This window comes from Crotalus tigris, unplaced genomic scaffold (assembly GCF_016545835.1).
Source record: "Crotalus tigris isolate CLP2741 ecotype Arizona unplaced genomic scaffold, ASM1654583v1 scf7180000018043.2394770, whole genome shotgun sequence".
NCBI classification, from domain to species: Eukaryota; Metazoa; Chordata; class Lepidosauria; order Squamata; family Viperidae; genus Crotalus; species Crotalus tigris.
Window position 1 is genome coordinate 2,140,436 of NW_024096792.1, and position 24,258 is coordinate 2,164,693.

General features: G+C 36.4%; 1 protein-coding gene across 2 annotated transcripts in view; it reads left to right on the forward strand.

The window, feature by feature from the left end:
• Positions 1-23,148, forward strand: part of SPOCK3 (SPARC (osteonectin), cwcv and kazal like domains proteoglycan 3) — a 152,682-nt gene extending 129,534 nt beyond the window's left edge. For both annotated transcript variants that reach the window (XM_039347003.1, XM_039347004.1), the window contains 5 exons: positions 6,305-6,421; positions 15,079-15,300; positions 16,957-17,019; positions 19,655-19,792; positions 21,200-23,148. In XM_039347003.1, the coding sequence (XP_039202937.1) occupies positions 6,305-6,421; positions 15,079-15,300; positions 16,957-17,019; positions 19,655-19,792; positions 21,200-21,351 (692 nt within the window). In that variant the 3' untranslated portion in view covers positions 21,352-23,148. The remainder of the gene's footprint in view (positions 1-6,304; positions 6,422-15,078; positions 15,301-16,956; positions 17,020-19,654; positions 19,793-21,199) is intronic.
• The last annotated feature ends 1,110 nt before the right edge of the window (positions 23,149-24,258 follow it).

A 24,258-nucleotide genomic window follows, 5' to 3' on the forward strand; every position in this document is an offset into this window, starting at 1 on the left:
ACACGTAAACAGTTTTCTTGAGGGCATAACTATAAAGTATATGAACTGTTAACCACAAAGGATAAAGGAATACAAAAGGAAATTTTCTCAAATTTAAATATTTCAAGTGAAATATTTAATGTAAAACAGCCATAAATAAACTCACAAAAAACAAAATGCCACAATATTTAATATGAGAACAAAGGGCAGAAAACAAAAACTAATAACTATTAAGGAAAGAATGAAGAGCCACAGAGGCACCTGAGAGAAATGGCAGACATTAATCTAGAAATATATAAATAAATAATGTATAAAACAGGATCTTAGAGCTGCACCAGTTTCTTCCTAATCATGCCTTCTTCTCTCAGTTGCCACCATTGGTATCAATTCAAGCCACTGAAAGAAGTACAAAATTTAAGATAAACATCTCTCCCTGCCACCCCTGTGTACTTAGTAAATAAATAGCTCAAATTTGTCTTAAACCTGTCTGTTCTCCATGCTGTAAATCTTGATATAATCCTGTAGTTCTTGATCACAGAATGAGACATGCTTGATAACAGTGTGGAGACAATTTGATCAAATTCCTGTACTGCGTATCTAATTTAACTGAAAACATTTTAAATTTTCTGCTACATTAATCATGGACAGAATGCCTCTATGTAACATTAATTTAAAGTGGTAAAAAGGCTGTACTTCCCTGGTATTTCAGCCATATTTATGTTAGTTATCTTATAACACAGAATAAGTAGAGTATAAAACTCAAATAGGTAAGTAGCAAATCATATGGTTTTTATTTGCAATTTCTATTCTGTTCTAATAAAACACAAAGCATTTATTTGCTTTCTATTTTAAAAAAATAAAGAAATACCGTAAATGCCGGCGTATAAGACGACTTCCGCGAGCGCTGAAATCAGCGCCAAAGACGGGGGTCGTCTTATACACCGAGTCGTCTTATACGCCGGAAATACTGGTAGTTTCCGGCGTATAAGACGATGTTCCAGGAATGCGGCCCGGCTATAAAGACGGGAGTCGTCTTATACGTCGGGTCGCCTAATACGCCGGCATATACGGTAGATCTGTCATGCAGAATAGTAGCATCCAAGTAGCATTGGGTTGGGGTTCTTTCCTTCTACAAACTGTAATGCTTCTATTTTCTTTCTAGTTTGACATGATTAACGAGTATATAGGCTCTGAACATGTAGAGCTTCATGTCAGCTGATAAAATAATATTCTGATTGGAGTGAATTAAAGGTTATTTTAACCTTGTTTCAGAGCTATGTATGTAGGGCCTTTACTTGGCGTTCCCAAAAGTTTTTTTCTACTTACCGCTTACGTCTGAACAAGAAGGAGGTTTTACATTAGCTGGCCTACCTGATTATGTGTTTCTATCTTGCAATGGCCCATCATTTAATTCGCAAAATGACAAGGCTGCAAATTAGGTAATTTGATTATGTAATTACCGTATATTCTGGCGTATAGGGCAACCCGGCATATAAGATGACCCCCGAGTTCGACGCTGAGTTGCAAAACGATCGACACCGAGTCGCAAGATGATCAAAGCCAAGTCACATGCCTAGAAAATCGTCTTATACGCCGGAAACTACCTTATTTCCGGCGTATAAGACCACTCGGCGTATAAGACGACCCCTGAGTTCGGTGCCTGTTTCAACGCTCTCAAAAGTCGTCTTATACACCAGAATATACGGTAGCTGCAATTATTACCTAAGGCAACCAAGATATCAGGTAGCAATCTATCAAGCTTCCAATGAGTCTATCTCAATAGTTGAAGAATGAAGGCAGAATAAAACCATATCACAGGTAGCAACTAATTATCTAGTTTTCTCCCTAGTTTTGGAACTCCTAGAATTGTTTTCATAGAAAGTTGAAATAAAACTGTCTGATAAACTGAAAGACAAAAAGGATAAGTATAAAAAATGGAAAGAAAACTAAGGCACAATACCAACAAATAGCCTGAACTTGCAAAAGTGAAGTCTGGAAAGTTAAGGCTCAGAATGAAGACTTGCAACAAATGTCAAAAATAATTTGTAAAAGTTTTTCAACATATTAAAAAAAGAAAAAAGTCAAGGAAACTGTCGGTCCACTAATGAGAGAAGATGGCAAGGAAGTAAGAGGCGGTGGACAGAAATCAGAGCTACTTAATTTATTCTTTACATCTATCTTCATGCAAAAAATAATATAGTCCAACCTACCAAAACAGAATCATAAAAGATAGACTAGGAATACAAATTAATTAAGCAAGAAAATGGTAAGAGAACACCTGCCCATTTTGCATTTATACATTATGAAAATAATTTATAGGACATGTATGAAAGATTTCCCCCATACTGGTTATATATGTTGATTTTTATATACCCAGTCTAGACTTTTAAGATGGTCAACTAAAATAGCATTTGACCTGGGAACCTTATTTATCCATACTTATTATTTTAGTGGTTGCTGGAATTGATTGCAAGAGCACAACTCAATATTATACCAAAAGAAAAGCACTTCTTGGCAGGTTCCTGAGTGGATTCATCTGATTTAATATGCATTTTTGATTACCGTATAACCTTCTAGAACCTTTACAGTCTGTCTTTGTCATTAATGATTCATCTGCCAAACTGTTGGTTGAAATATCAGTCTGAATTACCTCATCTTGACCTATTTTAAATCAATAGAGATTTGTACTATATAATTTAAGGAGCGTGCCTTCATAAAAAAAAGAAGATTTTTCATTTGAAGGAGAAAACTAAACTCTGCAATTTGGAGTAATTACAAGTAATCCTTAGTATGCTGCAAGCTCAATCTGGCATTCTGGCAGTAGCAGAGCCCATTTACTTATTTTATTTTATTTTTAAAATTTATAAGCCGCCCCACTCCCGAAGGACTCTGGGCGGCTAACAATAAAAAACACATAAAACATAACAAAACAACAGTACAAAGACAATCATCCAGGGGTTAGGTTTTATAAACCCCAGGCCTGCCGGAAAAGCCAGGTCTTAAGTAGCTTACGGAAGACCAACAGGGTGGGAGCGGTCCTAATCTCCGGGGGGAGCTGATTCCAAAGCATGGGTGCCATCACAGAGAAGGCCCTCCTCCGCGGCCCCGCCAAATGGCACTGCTTGGCTGATGGGGCCTGAAGGAGGCCCAGCCTGTGGGATCTAACCGGACGTATGAACTTAATTGCATTATTTACTGTTACATATTTAGCCATATTAGGCAATGTAGAGCCAGTAGCGTCAGTATGTTTTTTCTCTTAAGGACTGCTACTCTTAACTAGTTTTGTCAACTGTCCAGTTGGTGAATCCTGAAAAAGAAACTCCTGAGATATTATTTTACCAAGAATATAAAGTTTACTGAGTGTACCATATTGGCACAGACAAAGCAAACCCAGCTCTGGGTTTCCCATGCAAAAGCTAGCATAGTTAATTCCCCACTTTCCATATGGGCCATCCACAGTCCATTATGTCCACCAATCACTTCTGTTCATTTTGTTATGGGAACTAGCCAGCCACGCTAACCCATCTGCTCGATGTATCCTTGGATTGGAGCACTGTCCCACGGGAACAGATGATGGTCAGATGCAGTTCCCCCCATCCTTGAATTCCATCCCCCATCCTTGAATTGCATCCCACATCCTCCTTTTTTTTGTGAAGTTGCGAGCAAAGAGGAATATAGATGAAAGTACAAATCAGTCTTGACAAGTTTAAATAGTCATCTAATCTATTCCTAATATTATTCCTAACTTTCAGGTTTGTTTTGTCAGCTGTACAGGTACCAGCCATAGTCAGTTGCTTTGTACATTCAATATAATTTAATGTTTTTCTTTTTATCTTCTTCCTGTGTTCATCACATCTAAAACAAACATTAGGATGTTACAGAACTGGAGGACAAGAGTATTGCCATACTCTCTTCTTCCAGATTAAACTATTCCAAGCTGCTCCTAATTGTTGTAGTGTGTGCATTTTTTGTTTGTTTGGGGGAACAGATTAAAAAATATTCTTTGAAGTGTTAGGAGATTTGTGTTATCTGGAATCTGAAATATATTTTCACCAATTTAGCTCAGTACTCTTTAGCAACTGGACATGGTTAACTACTAAATACTTGGATAGCAGCAGAAGCTTAACTAGAGCTGGTAGAAAGAAAGCACAGGTCTGTAATGGTCAGTGGTTTCTTGATCGATCGGTTAATTTATTTTTATAATTATACTTTATAATTTATTATAATAAATTTCTTGTTTATGGTAAAAAATATTGAAACTCTTTATTATATATTATTCTAGCTTTCAGTTTATAAAAATGTAACGTGGTTAATACACCAATATCATATCTTCATTTATTCATAATGTTTCAAACACACAAGGGGTCACCAAGATGGAAACCTATTATGATACTTATTAGACCTCCTTTGCTTTATTGTGATTTTAGCAGTACCTGCATGTAGAACTGTTAACTTATATCTGTTATGGTTCTGGCTAATGAAACACTTCAAAGAACTTCCAGGCATTGATTTTCCTAAAAGTCATTTATTGTTACAAAATGTTGGCACAGGCATAACGGAGGCTTTATGCTAAGATCTAAGTTCTCTTCCTCTGAGCAGTTAAATTATCAGCATGTTCCCTCCCTAAATTAGCTGTCATATATCACATTATCCAATTAGTGTGAAGGTCAAAGGTTTCCTTCCTCTTTCTTTCCCCGGGCTTTGCCCCCACCCCCTTCTGCTCTGTATTAGCCCCCAAAATACCAGACAGTTCTGCATATTGTCAAAGCAAGAATATACAGTATTTGCAGCGTTGACATTCGGCCCCTCTTACAAGAAGGACAGATCCTGTAAAGTAAACAAAAGCGTATGTTAAGGGTTATCTTTTGGTTTGTTGGGGTGCTTCACATGAAATCTTTTGACCAATCTGTCAGCTTTCACTTCACTCAATTTCACCCAGGTGGCTTCAGACAACGGGTATCTCTTCCATTGTATTAGGTACTGCAATTTCCCTTTAAAAATTCTAGAGTCAAGAATATGTTTTACTTCATAATGGGTCTGTCCCATGACTACGAGGGGCCCAGGCTCCTTCTCCAGAGGAGGTCTTAAAGTGGAGCCCTGATAAGGCTTCAACAAGCTACAATGGAAAACTGGGTGAATTTCCCCTAAAAGTCTAGGGAGTTTTAGTTCTACTGTGACTGGGTTGATGATCCTTACTATGGGGAAAGGCCCCAAGAATTTAGGTCCCAATTTCTTGCTGGCTTCCAGGCATATATTTCTCTCTTCATAATGAGATCTTCCCCAAATCTTTACCAGCTCCTCTCAAGCCTAGAGGAAGTGGATGGGGTTCGGGACCCCGGGTCGTTTGAAAAGGATTGAGATCTTAGCATGTTGTTATGGTTCCGGCTAATGAAACACTTCAAAGAACTTCCAGGCATTGATTTTCCTAAAAGTCATTTATTGTTACAAAATGTCAGCACAGGCATAACGGAGGCTTTATGCTAAGATCTAAGTTCTCTTCCTCTGAGCAGTTAAATTATCAGCATGTTCCCTCCCTAAATTAGCTGCCATATATCACATTATCCAATTAGTGTGAAGGTCAAAAGTTTCCTTCCTCTTTCTTTCCCGGGATTTGCCCCCACCCCCTTCTGCTCTATATTAACCCCCAAAATACCAGACAGTTCTGCATATTGTCAAAGCAAGAATATACAATATTTGCAGTGTTGACAATATCATTTGTATCCTTATATCATTGAGAAGCAACTATAATCAGAAACACATAATAACTTTGCTGTGAGATTTTGAAAGTTCTGTAACTATGGTTCTTGGAACAAAAAATTTGGGAAATATGATATATATCTAAAAAATCATGTTTAGTTTAAATAGCATATTTTTATCTCTTTTTCATAAAACCTGAGATTCATTGAAGCCAAATAGAGAGTTTGATAGACAAAAGAGTTTTCTATCGTGTAGCACATTTGATGAATTCACAGCCAGTGATTATAATCAATGGCTACATGCTTTCCAAATATATCCAGTTGGCCACTGTGTGACACGGAAAGTTGAATGATATAGAAACCTAGGCAGATTCAATAAGACCCTTTTTATGGTTTTATTTTGTAATTTTAAAGGGTTATAAATAATTTATAAAGGAATAATTGCAAATAAAACTTTTCAAAGACTTTATGTAAATTACATTTTATAAAATTTTTATAGAAAAAGAAAGAGGGAATTGAAGTCGTAACAAAATGATTGCCTATGGCTACTTTCCATTTATTTACAATATGAAAGATTTAATTTTTAGGCAGCCTGTGGAGATTAAAGGGCGTTCTATTTTGCTTTTCAGCATGTGGTGACTTGGAGTTCAGAGAAGTTGCAAGTCGATTGCGAGACTGGTTCAAGGCCCTTCACGAGAGTGGAGTTCAGAAGAGAGCTAGACTTTTGCAAAGGCCTGAAAGAAGCAGTAAGCACTTAACAATTTTTAATATGTCTCTGGAAGAATCTCTGATTTAGAAGGAATTTTATTTCTCATTAAACTTCAAACTTTATTTCCTAAACCCTTTCTAGGATGCTTTCGATAAATTCATGTTCTTAAAATGTTGCCCTGCAGATAATAGAAACATGTATATGTATTAGCATGGAACAATATACACTAGTTTTATCAACAGGTTCTGCACCCTTATAAATGTGATGAATGAATTAATGAATGGATGGATTGCTAGGCCATTTCATTCAACTGCTAGGATATAGCACTCTGTATACAGTACTATTAATTAATGTCTTTCTGTTAAAGAAGCATGCCCATTAAACCTGAATGGGGTTTCATGGATGCATATATATTTTATGCACATTGCACATGTGCATAAAATAGGAATTGGATTTAACGTACGATAAGTTTATGGGAAGTCAGCCCCTCGGAGAAAGAAATATTAAAAGGGCAGAAAAATATATTTCCTCCAAGGATCTTAAAGAGGCAGGAAAGCATGCCCAGTTTTCTTAATAGCTCCAGGTCTCCCTTCCCCAAGCAGAAACCAGCTCTATAGAGATGCAGATGTAAATCCAGGGAGCTAGGAGATTAAGAAGACAAAGACCTAAATCTACATATCCCATCCAAACTCTAAGAGTCATTAGCACCAGCACCAGGGAAGCAGGATATGACCTTTGTGACATTATAAGATTAGCCTATCACCATAGAATACCAGAAAAGCACACTCAGACTCAGGCAAAATTCATGCTACAGGAAAAGGAAGCAACTCCAAACAAAAGACTCCAGAGCAGTGGTTCTCAAGAACATAAGTACTAGCTGGATCGGGGCGTAGGTAGGGTGGAGGACTATCACAAGGCAGGTATGGGGAGGGGGACAGGTGGATTCCAGATGACCAATTAACCGTCAATTGGGGTGTGTACTCTGGGTGTGGTGGAGGAATGTATTTAGGGCAATGAATGGAGCTTCGTTCCAGTGCTAACTTACTAACAGAACGTCCTAACCGCGCTTCGCAAAAGCCATTTGGGGTCGAACGACCATTTCATGGGGGTCGCCAAACAAGGCTGTCCGCCATTTCCCCCCCCCTTTTCTTTGGCCACGCCCCTGGCACCCAGTGATGTGTAAGTGGTTGGGGGTCACCACAACATGGGGAACTGTATTATGGGGTCGTGGCATTAGAAAGGTTGAGAACCACTGCTCCAGAGGGTATAAAAACCCACTCCCCACATGTGCTCAGCCCTTTTCTCTCCTCTTTCCTGCCAGAACTATCTTTCTGTCTGACCCTTTAATAAACTGCAACCTTCTCGTTAAAGCAGCCACCATGTTGTTTATCCCCAGCTTGGACTGGACCATGATGAAGACTTTTCTTCCAACAAGCTTATACATTTTATACATACATAAAATGGAAATGGGATTTTAAACAAGCATAATTATTTGTATTTTACAAATATCAACTCTCAGGGCACAACTCCAATTTTTGGAGTATGGAATTATATTAGGTAGAATTGATTTCACTGATGAATGTTACTTTGCTGTCAGACAGCACTGGACAGAACTGGACTGAACTGGCAGATAGTATTCAATAGCATATGGTAACATACAATTGCTAATAAATGGTACTATCATAGCAGAGAAATAAAATAAAAATTAGCAGAATTTGTAATTATTTCTAGGCTATGTTTATAAGGTTAATGAACAGTGACATGCTTGACAATGGATTTACTACTAAAGAATGTTGGGAAGCCTACAGAGAAAATCTACTTAGCAAATTTTGCAAGCATTAAAACTGGATTCTTCAGTAATACAACAAGCCAATTCCTGTCTGTTGTTTAATATGCATTTTCTGCTGATAACTGCTTTCCTTGTTAGTTTCATTATTTACACTTTTAGATATTCTGAATATTTGTTAATTTCAGGTACTTATTTGTACAGATTTGCATAAGTTATAAAATCTATTATTTTAATTGTATTTTATTTCTTTGTGTGATTACAACAGTGCATATATAATTTATGCATCATTGCATTATAATTCAGTAGTAGTGAGACCGGTACACACAGGATCCAGGTTTACATTATTCATTGTCAGGAAAGGGAATATTTGAACATGATATCAAGTGGTAAAACTGAACAGACTATTTCTTTAATTCCTGTTCCAAAATTATTTATTTATTTTTATTAAGAAAATATATCTGGCTGCCCAACTCACACTGACCCTGTGCTGCTTACAAGGATAGAACAAAATGAAAGAACTAAGCTGTCTTCATATCTCTCACTATTTAAAAATACCTATCACCTTTTTTTAAACAAACCATATTTTATAGAATAGATTTCAAAGCAATGTTTTCATTCAGCCCCTTTCATGGATTGCTGCATTGTAATGGTGAAGAAGATTGTTCAATGATGCTATGATTTCTATTGTTGAGAATGTAGACTCCCCTCCCCCCAAGAATTCATCCACAATTGTGATGAATCATGGATGAGGAACTAAACTCTCCACAAGGAAACAACAACCCGATCCAATATTCTTCCAAGAAAACCAAGTGGATATTTATAACCATGACAGTATCGATATCATACTGGAAAATGAGCTTCCATTTTGGAAGGCATTTAGTTTAAAAAGCTTTCAGAAAGAGCGGAAGGAAGTTCCAAATGGCACTGGATATAATAGGAACTAAAACTGCTTGCATTTCTACTGGTTATCTGCATTTAAAATTGAAATTATGCTCAGTGAGGAAAAACTCAAATACAATGAAAACCATTTTCATCAAAAATAAGTTTTATCAACATTGATGATTGCAAATATCGATTATATAAAATGTGTTATTATTTGGGGAATTTTAGAAATAAATATACAACGACCCAAATGCTTGGTAGGTGGAAAGTCTCCACATTAGTTGAGTTTTCACAAACTATCAATTTGTCTGATTTTAGGAAGACAACCAAATGTTATTCATATATTTTGTATTTTTCTTATATGCAATTGCCAAGCACTTTTTGAGGTTGTGTATATGATGAAATTCCCTTTTATTCTCTTGTTGGGACTAGCTTTGTCTGAATTAGAAAAGCCTTTGTAAAGTTTGATGATAGTTTACATAATGTAGATATATCTGTGTTTTTTTCCTGGTAAGTTTCTGCAGTATGTTGCGTTTTATATGTATGGTTTTATAATATATTGTGAGCTTCTGAGAATCTATTTATTGCAACAGAAAAATCTCAATCTAAAGTGTATCATATATTCATGAAAGCATCCCTTTGAAAGATGACAAATTGATCCCAGCCTGATTAAAGCAGCTATTATATACCTGGTTACAATTCTTTTTTCACTCAAATTTCAAATACATTTTGGTTTGAATTTAAACATTTTCTCCTGATAAGAACAAGAGCTTCCCACGTGCATGCAATAATAATAGTAGTAGTAGTAGTAGTAGTAGTAGTAGTAGTAGTAGTAGTAGTAATAGTAAGGCAAAAGGTGGCCTTACTAGGAACTGCTTCCATCCTGCGACGATATCTGTAATACCATCAAACATCCACATCTGCCTATCCCAGGTCCTGGGTAAGGACTCGATAGGTAGACAAAATGCCAAATCCAGTCTGAACATCTGGCTGACTGTGCGATGATCAATTAATAATAATAAAGTTGGAAGGCACCTTGGAGGTCATCTTGTCCAACTCCCTGCTCAGGCAGGAAACCCTATGCCATTTTAAACAAATGGTTGTCCAGTCTCTTCTTAAAAACTTTCAGTGTTAGAGCATTCATGACTTCTGGAAGAAGGCTTTTCCAGTGATTAGTTGTTCTAACTGTCAGGAAATTTCTCCTTAGTCCTAGGTTGCTTCTCTGTTTGGTTAGTTTCCATCCATTGTTTCTTATCTTGCCTTCAGATGCTTTGGAGAAGAGCTTGACTCTCTCTTCTTTGTGGCAACCCCTGAGATGTTGGAACACTGCTATTATGTCACCTCTCATCCTTCTCTTCATTAAACTAGACATACCCAATTCCAGCAATGGTTCCTTATATGTTTTAGCCTCCAGTCCCCTGATCATCTTCTCTGTACTCTTTCTAGTGGTGACCAAAACTGGATGCAGTATTCCAAGTATGGCCTTACCAAGGCATTGTAAAGTGGTATTAACACTTCACATGATCTCGATTCTATCCCTCTATTAATGCAGCCTAGCACGGTGTTGCCTTTTTTGGCAGTTGCAGCACACTGCTGGCTCATATTTAAGTGATTGTCCACTAGGACTCCAAGATCCCTCTCACAGTTACTATTGTTGAGCAAAGTACCACCTATATTATACCTGTGCATTTGGTTTTTCTTGCCTAAATGTAGAACTTTACTTTTTTCATCATTGAATTTCATTTTGTAAGATAGCTCCCAATGTTCAAGCCTGTCAAGTTCCTTCTGTATCTTATGCCTATCTTCTAGAGCAGGGGTAGGCAACCTTAGCTCTTTTATGACTCGTGGACTTCAACTCCCAGAATTCCTGAGCCAGCATGGCTCAGCTTGGAAACCTCTCCCTTTCCTCTCAGCGTGGCTGGCTCAGGAATTCTGGGAGTTGAAGTCCACGAGTCATAAAAGACCCAGGGTTGCCTACCTGTGTTCTAGAGTGTTGACTATTCCTACCAGCTTGGTGTCATCTGCAAATTTGATGAGTTCCCCATCTATCCCCTCATCCAAATCATTGATGAAGATGAACCCTGGGGCACCACTAATTTTGTCACCTGGTCAGAAATGCAATAAGATTTGTCTGGCATGATCTGTTTTTGACAAACCCATGTTGGCTTTTGGTAATGACTTTGTTTGCTTCTAGGTATTAGCTGATTCGTTGCTTGATTAACTTTTCCAGAATCTTCCCAGGTATTGAGCTCAGGCTGATAGAGCTGTAGTTTCCTGGATCCATTTTTTCCCTTTTTTGAAGATGGGAACTACATCAGCTCTTTTCCAGTCCTCTGGTAATTTCCCAGTGCTCCAGGATCTTTGAAAGATATAGTTCAGTGGTTCTGAGATCACATCTGCCAGTTCCTTCAGAATGTTGGGGTATAATCCATTTGGTCCTGGTGATTTGGTGGACATGTGCTCATTTTCCATTTTCTTGCCTATCTTAATTTGTGTTTCTAATCCAGTGGTTCTCAACCTGTGGGTCGGGACCCCATTTGGGGTCGAATGACCATTTCACGGGGGTCGCCAAACAAGGCTGTCTGCCATTTTTTTCCCCTTTTCTTTGGCCACGCCCCTGGCACCCGGTGACGTATAAGTGGTTGGGGGTCACCACAACATGGGGAACTGTATTATGGGGTCGTGGCATTAGAAAGGTTGAGAACCACTGTTCTAATCTGTTTTTTACAGTACTGTTTTTGATAGGTTGGACTGTTTTTTTCCTTTGTGTAAAGACGGATGCAAAAAATGAGTTAAATAGTTCTGCTTTCTCCCTATTGCTTGTCACCTTCTGGCCAGTTTCTCCCATTAATGGACCAATCATTTCCTTACCTTTTTTCTTGTTTTAATTATTGTCTTAATTATTGTTCTTTAATGTTTATTTTTACTCCTTAATCACAGGCTAAACAGTGCTGGGTAACTAATCATTTTGTCTCTCTGACAGAAATAGGAAGTGGTTTGCGTAAAGTTGTCTAATATTTTGTTACTATTCTGAGAACTGAATCAAGTCCTTCCTGGTTCATGTGCTTATCCCTTGTGGCACATGCTAAGGCAGTGATCAGGGTATCAGACTTTTATTCATAGATTTAATTTGCTTCAGTTCATTAGCTACTATATCTTCTGCTGCTTTCTCTGCTTATCAGTGTTTAATGCCAGCTTCTTTTTCCACTATCCCATAAGAATTTAATCATTCCTGTATCAATATCTGGAAAAGATATATCAAGGACAAAGAAATAGTCACCTGTTTATTATGCATGCAACTTTGGGGTTTACTATTATCCTTATAGATAAAAAAAAGAATCCTCAGTTTACAATAGTTTATTTAGTGACCGTTCAAAGTTACAACGGCACTGAAAAAAGTGACTTATGACCATTTTTCACACTTATCCCCAGGTTCATGTGATTTACATTCAGATGTTTGACAACTGGTTCATATGAGCCACAGAAATTTTGGGCTCAATTGTGGTCATAAATCGAGGACTACCTGTATCTGTGGGCATATTTTAGCTTTCTTTTAATGCATCATAATTGCTAATACTGTAGTGGGAATACCAAGGCTTAAAAAATGGAAAGGTATTCATAGTAATCTTTGGAATGTTGCATTTTCTGTGAAAGGAAGGAAGTAGAACAAAATGAAATCAATGGGCTGCTGTATATACAAAATTGGTAAAAGGCCCATTTTATGACCAGCCCACTGTTGTCCCTGTCCCCCCCCCCCACAATGAGCACTTTCAAAAACAACACAAAGAGAAGAATAGTTTAAATCTGACTCATCAAGGCTTTTTTCCAAAGAGACATACCAGTATGTGTATTTTAACTTGCATTAAAATGAAATATATGAAGAACCTTTCTTTTTTTTAAGTTTCTAATGGCCTACTTTCCTTTTCATATGGTTAGTTCAATAATGTTTTTCATCCTGAAGAAAATCTCTGTCCTAACATAATCCAGAGCAAATATAATATAAACTGAACATGAGAAAAAAATTGAAGGAAATACAGTATAAAACTCGTATACATTCTTTTGTGAAATTCTGCTGCATTTCTTACTAAAATTATATTTCTTTTTTATTGTATTTTTCCTGTTTGTTAACATTGTTTTAAAGTTCATATAGGGATATGGGCGATTTTCAAAGAACACGCGAGTTCAGAAGTGTGCTCCTGTTCTGTTCTTTTTCTGTTCAATACAGAGGAGAACAAAGAAGGAATATAGACATGCAATAATAACTTTGCTAACGCCTTTTATTTCTTAAAATAGTCTATAAATATGTGATCCATGGTAAATACTATATGGATCGGTATAATTTCCAGAAAACACTTGGGATATTTCTTTAGCAGAATGGCAGGCAGTTCTGCCATGAATCTTAGCAAACTCTGAAATATGAAAATGATGGAAATACTGGAGGTAATCTTCGGCAGATTTAATTTACTAAAGAAATATGTGAGATGAAATACAGGAGCCATATCTAGAGGGAAGGATGGGCTGCATGATTGCTTTCAGTTTTCTGTGACAAAGTGGCAAGACATCTAATTATTTGTGTTCTTAATGCAATTGGAGTAGTACAACATGCTCCACATGAAACTGCCCTTGAAAATAAACCAGATATTATACTGGTGCAGAATGTGGTGATCTGTATTCCATCAATAGAAGAAAATATTTGTAGTTCAAGTTATACTGTGAGGTCCTTGATGCTCTCTAACAACCAAGTTTAGAGACCATCAAGGACCTCACATCTATATTTGGCAGCTGCAAAATATTTTAGCAATATAACATACTATATATGTGTTGCAGGTGTTACTTACATTAGTTGTCAGTGTTTTTCCAGGTTCAGTTCAATCAGTTAACAATTTATTGTTGTTAATAACCCATAAAGCCTACTGTATAAGATCTGTGTTACCTACAGGATCATCTTCTCCAGAGGGAATCTGTCCATCTGCTCCAATTCAGCCATGCAGTATCACTTTATAGAGCAGTGTTTCTCAACCTTGACAATTTTAAGGCATGTGGACTTCAACTCCCAGAATTCCACAGCCAGCAATGCTGGCTGTGGAATTCTGGGAGTTGAAGTCCACATGCCTTAAAATTGTCAAGGTTGAGAAACACTGTTATAGAGGGTCTATAATCTGGAAGCAGCCTTTCTTAAAGGTGGCTCAATTCCTCTGGAATTTCTTACACAGACATACTAAGCCATGATGATTCATATATTTATTTTATTTATTTATTTATTTATTTTATGAGACTTATATACCGCTTTAAGTGCAAGCACTCTCTAAGCGGTGTACACCAGTAAGCAATGTATATATATATTTACATTTCCCCCAACAATCTGGGTCCTCATTTTACCTACCCCAAAAGGATGGAAGGCTGAGTCAACCTTGAGCCGGTGAGATTTGAACCGCTGACCTGCTGAACACAGTCAGCTAAAGTGGCCTGCAGTACTGCACTCTAATTGCTGCGCCACCTCGGCTCAATTAATAATATTTTATAGAATTCTAGGAACTTGCAGAACTTTTGGTAGTTGAAGATCATGCTATATAAAGCCATTTAGCAGGATTTTTAATGAATTAATTTTAATTGCAATTCATGTTATTAATTTTTGAAGTTGCCAATTAGTAGATTTCTTTTAAATAATGTCTAAAATATTTACTTGTTAGATAACTTAGAGTGTTTGAACTAGATACATGATAAATTGGAGAAACAAACAAATAATAAAATACTAAGTAACAATAAGGCTACCAGATTCACTTTGCAAAATTCCAGGTGGATAACAGAAAACATTAGAGCAAAGAACTAGTGTTGCTGGTATTTAGTAGTCCTTTCAAATTTTGCATCATCTAATAGCCTTGCTAAACGCTGTTAGCACAGACCTGATCTAGTTTTATGCTATAAAACAGTTTCCATGAGAAAGGACACCATTGATTCTGTTGATATTTGTGTCAGCTATGCCTGTATTAGTGAATTAATTGCTTGGTCTCTTTGTCTCTTAGGATTTGATACCAGCATTTTACCAATTTGCAAGGACTCTCTTGGCTGGATGTTTAACAGACTTGACACAAACTATGACCTACTTTTGGACCAATCAGAACTTGGAAGTATATATCTTGACAAGAATGAGCAGTGCACCAAGGCATTCTTCAATTCTTGTGACACTTACAAGGACAGTTTAATATCAAACAATGAATGGTGCTACTGTTTCCAAAGGCAGCAAGGTGAGGAATTAAAATAATATTCAAACAGTTGAAAGCTATAGAAAAAAGGGAAAAAGGTTGCCTTATGGCAGTTTAATCTGGTTCTTGAAAATACAGTGGTGCAACAACAACAAAAGAGTCAGTATACATGCATTGTCTTATCCTAGATTCATTACAAAGTGTTAAGAAAATATCCCAAGTGTTACTTGTTTGATGTCTGATTCAACCCACCAATATCACCATCTGCATGGTGCAGTAGTGATTTTTAAGCAGAAGATCAAGGATTAGGGAATGGTTCTGTCTTGGTCTAGGACAGAGGTAGGCAACCTTGGCTCTTTTATGACTCGTGGAGTTCAACTCCCAGAATTTCAAGAGCCAAGATTGCCTACCCCTGGTCTAGGACAACTCGCCATAGCCCATTCACTGCAGGACAAGAAATATCAAAGAAATTATGGAATAAAATAATTAAATAAATGTTGCAAAAGGGGGGATAAAATGCATTGTGAATGACAAAATTAAAGTCATTTTTTTAAGTATTTTAAATAAATTGAATTGTTGAATTGTTCCACGGTGAGTTGTCCTGTGGCAAGTTGGCCACAGCGAGTTGTCTCTTGGTGAGTTGGCCATGGCAATTTGTCCGATGGTGAGTTGGCCACAGCAAGTAGGCAGCAGCGAGTTGTCCCATTCCATTCTGTCTTTTACTGGACAGCTTGATAGACGTCCCTATCCTATTTCTGGGGGTTTATTTTCAAAAAATACAATGGCAAATCATGTACAAAAAGGCATAATCTAGTCAAACGCTGGTTTCAATGAGTAATTCTCTCAATGGAAGTCAGAAGTTTTTGTATTTTTGTATTTTCTCCTTGGGACGCAGATATGTGACTAATGTTTTGCTTCTGCAGATAGTTACTGGCAGTTTCAGCTACTGTAAATAAATCTGCTCTTTTTCAATATTGCTTCTGTAATACTTTAAAATGTCAGTTATTATATAATATCTATTTCTGACAGATTAAATATCGGTATGTTTTAAAACTCTCCTGGTTGTCAAATTTAGTATAGTTTGGTTAAGCAAATGTATGTACACATTATCACACAGATATACTGTACATACATGAAACAATAGAAATAAAATTTACAAGAGTAAACAGAATGGGGTTTTTTAGAATCTAAAATATACTCTATATACATTAATTATTTTAATAGAATTCATTAGTGGAAAATATAATGATATAATGACATTCCTGAATGTACCTTTGTAAAAACTAAACAAATTCAAAGAAATTAGGCCTACTGGATGATATCTACTATTAATAATAATTACATATATATTTAGTTACCAGAAGTGATATGTAAATAGCTGAGCAAACCTGTAATTGTCATACTTGGTTTAAAAGAACCTTCTTCAGTCCAGTGGTTCCAAATGTATCAATATGTATGGAAAGGTTTTTCTATGACATTTCAGTGCAAATCTGGATAAGCAGAATCAGAATCAGAATATATCCTCAGTCCAGTCTAGAAAAATGGTTTGCAAACCAAGTTTAGTGACTGTCTTCTGGATAAGACGTGTATAATGGAAATCAAATATTTTTAAATATTTGAAAGAAACTTATAAATTGAGCAAAACTTTCTTCAGTTGTCATACTTGGCTAAATTTTAATGTGCCTAATGTTATTCCAGATCCACCTTGTCAGTCATTGCTTAGCAACATTCACAAACAGCAAGGGAGAAAGAAATTTCTAGGTAAGTTATATGTTACTTTTTGAAGCTTTTATTAATTACATAATAATTCTAGTGAAACTGCAATACAAAATTAACAAGAATCCTAAATTAAGCACCCCAAATTCTAGTAACCGAATGTATAAACACTTTGAAAGCTATTAAAATTCTTTCATTATCAGTTTGAAGATAGTAAAAAATAAAGGTGTCTCTGCACGTCTTAATCCACGAGTCGTAGCAGTGCTCATCTCCATTTCTTTAAGCCAGGGGTTCTCAACCTTGGCAACTTTAAGACTTGTGGACTTCAAGTCCCAGAATTCCTCAGCCAGCTTTGCTGGCTGAGGAATTCTGGAACTTGAAGTCCACAAGTCTTAAAGTTGCCAAGGTTGAGAACCCCTGCTTTAAGCCATTCAGCCAAGGCTGTTCAAAGACGTTTCTGTAGTCATGTGGCAAGCATGACATCATGCCCTAGCGCAAAGCATATGGCAAAATACTAAATGCTGTTACCTTCCCACCGAAGTACTCCCTATTTATCTACTTGCATTTATATGTTTTTAGACTGCTAGGTTGGCAGGAGTTGAGGCAAGGGATGGGAGCTCACTGTCACTTGTGGCAGGACTCAAAACTGCCGGAGCACAGACCTTCTCCCAAATCTTTTAAGCCACTGACCCACCGTGCCTCCTCTTGAAGATAGTGCTGCTATTTTAAACTATTGCTACAATGACCATTTTACTTTTAAAACACAATAGAATAGAATAGAATAGAATAGAATAGAATAGAATAGAATAGAATAGAATAGAATAGAATAGAATAGAATAGAATAGAGCTGGAAGGGACCTTGGTGGTCTTCCAGTCCAGCCCCCTGCTCGAGCAGGAGAACCTATACTATCTCAGACAAGTGACTGTCTAGTCTCTTCTTAAAAATCTCTAGTGATGGAGCGCCCATGATTTCTGAAGGCAAGCCATTCCTCTGGTTAATTGTTAGGAAGTTTCTCCTTAATTCCAGGTTGCTTCTCTCTTTGGTCAGTTTCCAACCATTGTTTTTTGTCCTACCCTTTGGTCCTTTGGAGAATAGTTTGATGCCCTTTTCTTTGTGGCAGCCCCTCAAGTACTAGAATATTGCTATCATGTCACCCCTATTTCTTCTTTTCTTTAGACTAGCCAAACCCAAGTCCTACAACTGTTCTTCATATGTTTTAGTCTCCATTTTGATCATTTTAGTTGCTCTTTTCTGAACTTTTTCCAAGGTCCCAATATCTTTTTTGTAGTATGGTGACCAAAATTATTTGCAGTATTCCAGGTGTGGTCTTACTAGGGTTTTATAAAGTGGTACTAATACTTTGTGTGATCTTGATTCTATGCCTCTGTTTATACAACCCAGGATTTATTAGCTTTTCATTCATTCAGTGAATCATGCAATATGATAAGAAAAATAAAATTCAATATTAAGGCAATATTTTTATTATAGTAGCTTACAGATTTAAAAAAAAAATCATGGAACCTTTAACAACAGTCACACAGACCTACACACACATACGTTCCTTCATTACTGTGTACACAGAGAGAGAGATCCTATATTTATCAATAGAGGATAGAAGAAAAATACATTTTTATTTTTTTTTCAGAAAAAATGTTACTATAATTAATAATTTTCAAAGTTCATGTGTCAAATTAGTAGGGAAGTGTTTAGAAGAAAAGATCAACCAATTAAAACATTTAATATAATTTATGTATTGAATTATCTGCAGGGTGTGACTTTGTCTATGAAATGACATTTGGTACCTATAAAGCATGCATATATATATATATGTGTGTGTGTGTGTGTCTGTGTGTGTGTGTTTTCTGAGGTTTTTGAGGGTGTTTGTATGTAGGTCTTTGGTTGTTCGGGATTTTCTCCCACGTAAAATTGGAAGTGTCTTGGCGACGTTTCGACGAAGTCCCATTCATCATCTTCAGGCTGGTGTTTTCAACTTCGTGCTTCGAAGCACAAAGCTGAAAACACCAGCCTGAAGATGACGAATGGGACTTCGTCAAAACGTCGCCGACACTTCCAATTTTACGCGGGAGAAAACCTGAACGACCAAAGAGACCTACATATATATATATATATATATATATATATATATATATATATATATATATATATATATATATATATATATATGTTTTCTGAGGTTTTCGCGGGTATTTGTATGTAGGTCTTTGGTTGTTCGGGTTTTCTCCCGCGTAAAACAACCAAAGACCTATACACACACACACACACACACACACACACACACACACACACACACAAAGAATACAGCTGAAATCTATAGGACCATTCAGTCACTCCTTAATTTGATTATTCCAGTTTATGGTCTTGCATTATCTTTCCAATTGTCATGATGACTGCTTACTCTTAAATAATCAACTTTACATATTCTGGAATGGTTTGTAGTCTGTTTCATTTTTCTTTTTTCCTTTTTTTTCTTTTGTATAGCAACCACTCTCTTTTATGACATGTTGACTTGATATTTAAAAGAAATTCAGGAGAAAAGGTGCTTATACTGAAGTAAATATCCATTAAGTGTTGTAAGCTTCTTTACAAAATGCTTCACTGGAGTCATAATATAAAAGCCGCGAATGTTGCAAGATATTTGTGTTTTTGGGTCTTGTTCAGGGCAGTATATTCCTTTATGTGATGAAGATGGCTACTATAAACCAACTCAGTGTCATGGAACTGCGGGCCAATGCTGGTGTGTTGACAGATATGGCAATGAGGTAACAGGATCCCGAACACATGGTGCTGCAGATTGTGGTAAGTCTCCAAAATCTCCCTTTTTCCCATTAAAACTGTGTGCTAATTCTAGCATTACAATAGCTAATCTTGAAGATTTTTAATCTAAATTAATTTGTTCAGGGTCTCCTCATACAGTATATTAAGTCACAACTTCTAGCTCTAGCACTTTATGTTACATTGAGAAAGGCTGATTTGTAGATTAATTTGGAAAAGATTTGACGGCTGAGAATTGAACATGTGCCTCAGGTAATATACTGTACATGTCACATTCAAAGAAGACATCGGACTGACACTTTCTCATTTATCTTAATCTTCATCTTGAAGAGCAAGTGGCAGCTTTGGGAGGAAGACCTTTGCATGGATTAATCTGGTGTACCAGTTGTGCCCTTTTATAGATTTGAGAGATGGGTCAGAACGTCAATCATGCCCTAGTCTCAAGACTAGATTAATTCAACATGCTGTAGATGGGATTGCCCTTGAAAATTATTTGGAAGCTACAAATGGTTAAAAATATGGCAACACAGGATGGTATTTGTATATCAGAGTGCATCTGTATGCCATTGCCACTTTTTGAGTTGCATTGGTTGCCAGCCAACTTCTGTGTGCAATTTAAATTGAGGATTATCACTTAGAACAGTATCTCTCAACCTTGACAATTTTAAGGCATGTGGACTTCAACTCCCAGAATTCCACAGCCAGCAATGCTGGCTGTGGAATTCTGGGAGTTGAAGTCCACATGCCTTAAAATTGTCAAGGTTGAGAAACACTGACTTAGAAAGTCTCTTGTAGTCCTGGGCCTGGTTATCTGAAAAACCACCTAACTCCAGTTGTTTTTGCCTTCTGGAACCCCAAATCTCACCCTGAGGTTGTTCTATAAATGTTTGAAAACTTGATTTTGCTTTCAGGCCTGGAGACAGGATGCTTGCTGAGTTCCTTGTTGATTTTAATATTTTTTTGTTATTGTTCTATTTTGAAATGCATTGTGTTGTGTTTTTCTGGACATTCATGATCATTTTCTTTTGCTTTTGGTTTAATTGTTTTTGATTTTTAATAAGTAGCCCACCTTGAGTTTTCATTTATTTTTTTATTTATTTCCCCCAAATAACTCATAACTCAAGGCAATGAACATACCCAACACACCTTTTTCTCCTATTTTCCTCACAACAACAATCTTATGAGGTGGGTTGGGCTGAGAAAGAATGACTAGCCCAAAGTCTCCAAAACACTCTTGTCAAGGCAGGATTAGAACTCATGTTTCCTGCTTTCTAGCTTAGTTCTCTAACTACTAGACCAAACTGGCTCTCTAAGGTTGAGTTTAAATCCAAGAAAATGAATAAAATAACAGTCCTGTAGGAACACTTAACACAAAGAAACATAACTATATATGTATTAGATATTGATATATATTTCCTCTTCACTGTGTAGATTTAGAGACATCAGGGGATTTTGCCAGTGGTGACTTCCATGAATGGACCGATGATGAGGATGATGATATCATGAATGATGAAGATGAAATAGAAGATGATGATGAAGATGAGGGTGATGATGATGATGATGACCATGAGGGATATATTTGATTTTCTTAGTTGTGACTAATTTGTCTCTAAAATTTACAAGATGCTACCCCAGAAAATTCTTCTATCTTCAAAGGTCAAATGGAATCAAATCTACATGTATATTTTGTATGATTATTTGAAACACTGCAGCTGGACATTCTTCGTTTAAATGAAAATCATTATATTATGTGTTGTTTTTATATACCACTCAGCAGAAGAAAATGCACTGGAGTGTAGCCTCAAGGAAAAAAACAACAGATGCTTGAGATTTGTGAGGTAGTAAACAACAAGCAAACAGTCCTAGATAACTTTAAGGACAACTGCTGTTTGAGAATCCATACGTAAAGGCACACTTCCAGCAGACCCGTGCTCCATTATAAAGCAGCTTAATCATGATGTAGATCACAGGGACATTTTTCAGAATGTGCATGAGCAAGAGAAGGAAATTTTAGTCAAGACTATATAATGTCATCAGCTTACTATATATTAGAGCAGCAGAGAAACTATAAGAGGACATAAAGTGCCAGATACTCTTTTTCTGTTTTGAACTGTTACGTTTTCAACTTCCAAATTACTAGGATCTTGAAATGATACACATTCATGCTCTAAAGCAGAGGTGGGGAACTATGGCCCCTTTATGACTTGTGGACTTCAATTCCCAGAATTCCTGAGCCAGCATGGCTGGCTCAGGAATTCTGGGAGTTGAAATCCACAAGTCATAAAAGGACTATGGTTGCCAACTCCTGCTCTAAAGTCTGACTCCTAGTGACTATATGGACAGACCCATGTTGTTTGGGGGAAACAAAATGGAAATGGTCTGCCACAGACTTCCAGGAACTTTTTGATTTTCGAATCTAATACTGCTATAGTATTCCCCCATTCAACAATTAACCAAAAATAACCTCCTTTCAAAAATTAATCTGTTTAGCCTTTCTGCGCTATAAATTCCGTTGATTCCCAACAAGCAGACCGAGGAATTTTATTTTGTACTTTTCTCCTGTCCATATCAAAATCATATAAAGCTTGTTAAGCATGAACTTAGCTTGACAATTTTATATTTATTTCTGAAACTTTCCTATCATAAAATCAATTTCAGATGATTTGTGAGTAAAACCTTCCATAAAGTTTGTGTTTCTGTGATACTGTAACTGATAATGATGACCACATGTCTGGATAATTGTTTTTTGAACAATGTTTTTTTTTCATTTTTAAATGATCCTAAACATTTCCATTTTATCCCTTTTTGCTACTAGTTCAAAACCTTAGAGGAGCTATTGTAAGGTGCCTTGAAAAATAGTAATAGAAAGATTTATAGCATGCATACTGAAATAAAATTATGAGGCAGTAGCCAAGCACTTCCGAATTCCAAATTTTATATCACTGTTAAGTGCTGCTGCTGTTACGGAAAATCTTTTTCTCCTCTGCCCCAATTTTTACATAATTACCATATAGAATGCATATAATTCTTAAGTAGAGTTGCATTCACAAATTGACTATAGACAAAATTATTTTAATCACTTTATTTATGTTAGCATGTTAATTGTGTAAACGTTTTGAGATTCCACTACCTGCATTCATATCAAATTGTGGCTTCATGCCATAATGAAATTGAAAAACTCTGTGTAATTATGCAAGCAGTTGTTTAATTTCAACTCTGCATTATCGCTTTTCCTAATTTTTAATCTGCAATTAATTGAAATAAAGTTTCTTTGCATTTGATTAAATAGATTTAATATTAAATTTAATGATTATCTTATGTAACATTAAAATACTGTTTTTCTTTTTATGTTCATGTATAGTTTACAAAATAAAGACTCTTATAACCAACTTTTATTCAAAGTGCTATAATGTTTCTTATAGAGTTAAGGCAACAGATACTCTCAGCATTTTTGTATTAAGCAATATTGAAATAGTTGAATTAGAATAGATGAAAAAGCAGCACACCAAGCAATAACATTTGCATCTCCATATACTTTAATGTGATTTTCAATAAAGGCTTTATTTTATTAAATGCATATAACTATTGGAAAATCTCCCTGTGCTCAGCTGTTGTTAGGTAAGATTGTAACTGATGGTGAGGCTAATTAAAATATTCAATTTGCAGTCTTAAACCTCCAATCTAATTGCTTACTAAAGTCAAATTTTTTCTAAAGTCAATCTGCTTTACCACATCATTGGCCTAATACTATTCATTTTGTAAAAAGAACATTTTCAATCCAGTTTTATTGTGCTGAAACCTATTATTGTTTAAGTATGGAAGAATTTTCAGTTGTTAATTAGGGTTGCATAAGGCAAGGCGTGGAATCAACTCTTTTTCACCATCCAGCAGAAATGCAACTGACTAGTTAGTTACTAACCTACATCAAAATGGAAAACAGAGAATATGCTGGTATAGAATTGCTTTAGTATATTTGCACTTATAGTTTAAACCAGTGGTTCTTAACCTGGGCGATATTTCCCCCCAGGGGGTGATTTCAGTTTTCAGGGGGGCGATGGAACGAAAAGGGACGACGGGGGGCGAAGGAACAAAAAAGGGGCAATATGGGGGCAATGGAGCAAGATGTTTTGGGGACACTTTTGAGACTTTTTCATACAGTGAATCGCTGTATATCTGTCGTACAAAAACATCAGATCGCTCGCTATTAGTGGATTGAATTGTGTTTTCAAATGTTCTTCCAGCTAGCTTCATTACAGAACGCCGTACATATGTGAATACACATCGCTTATCTTCATGCACGTTGCGCAGCAGCCTCTACCCATACAGTGACACTCCATTGGCCAGAATATGGGAGATATGGGGAAAAGACTGGAAATAAATGATTTGCATCGATATGTCCTGATGACAATTTTAAAGAAAACAAAAAAAGTGTTTGCATAAATTGAAGAATTATTTCCTATGATTGAGAGGTTATGTTGGGGGAGGGGGGC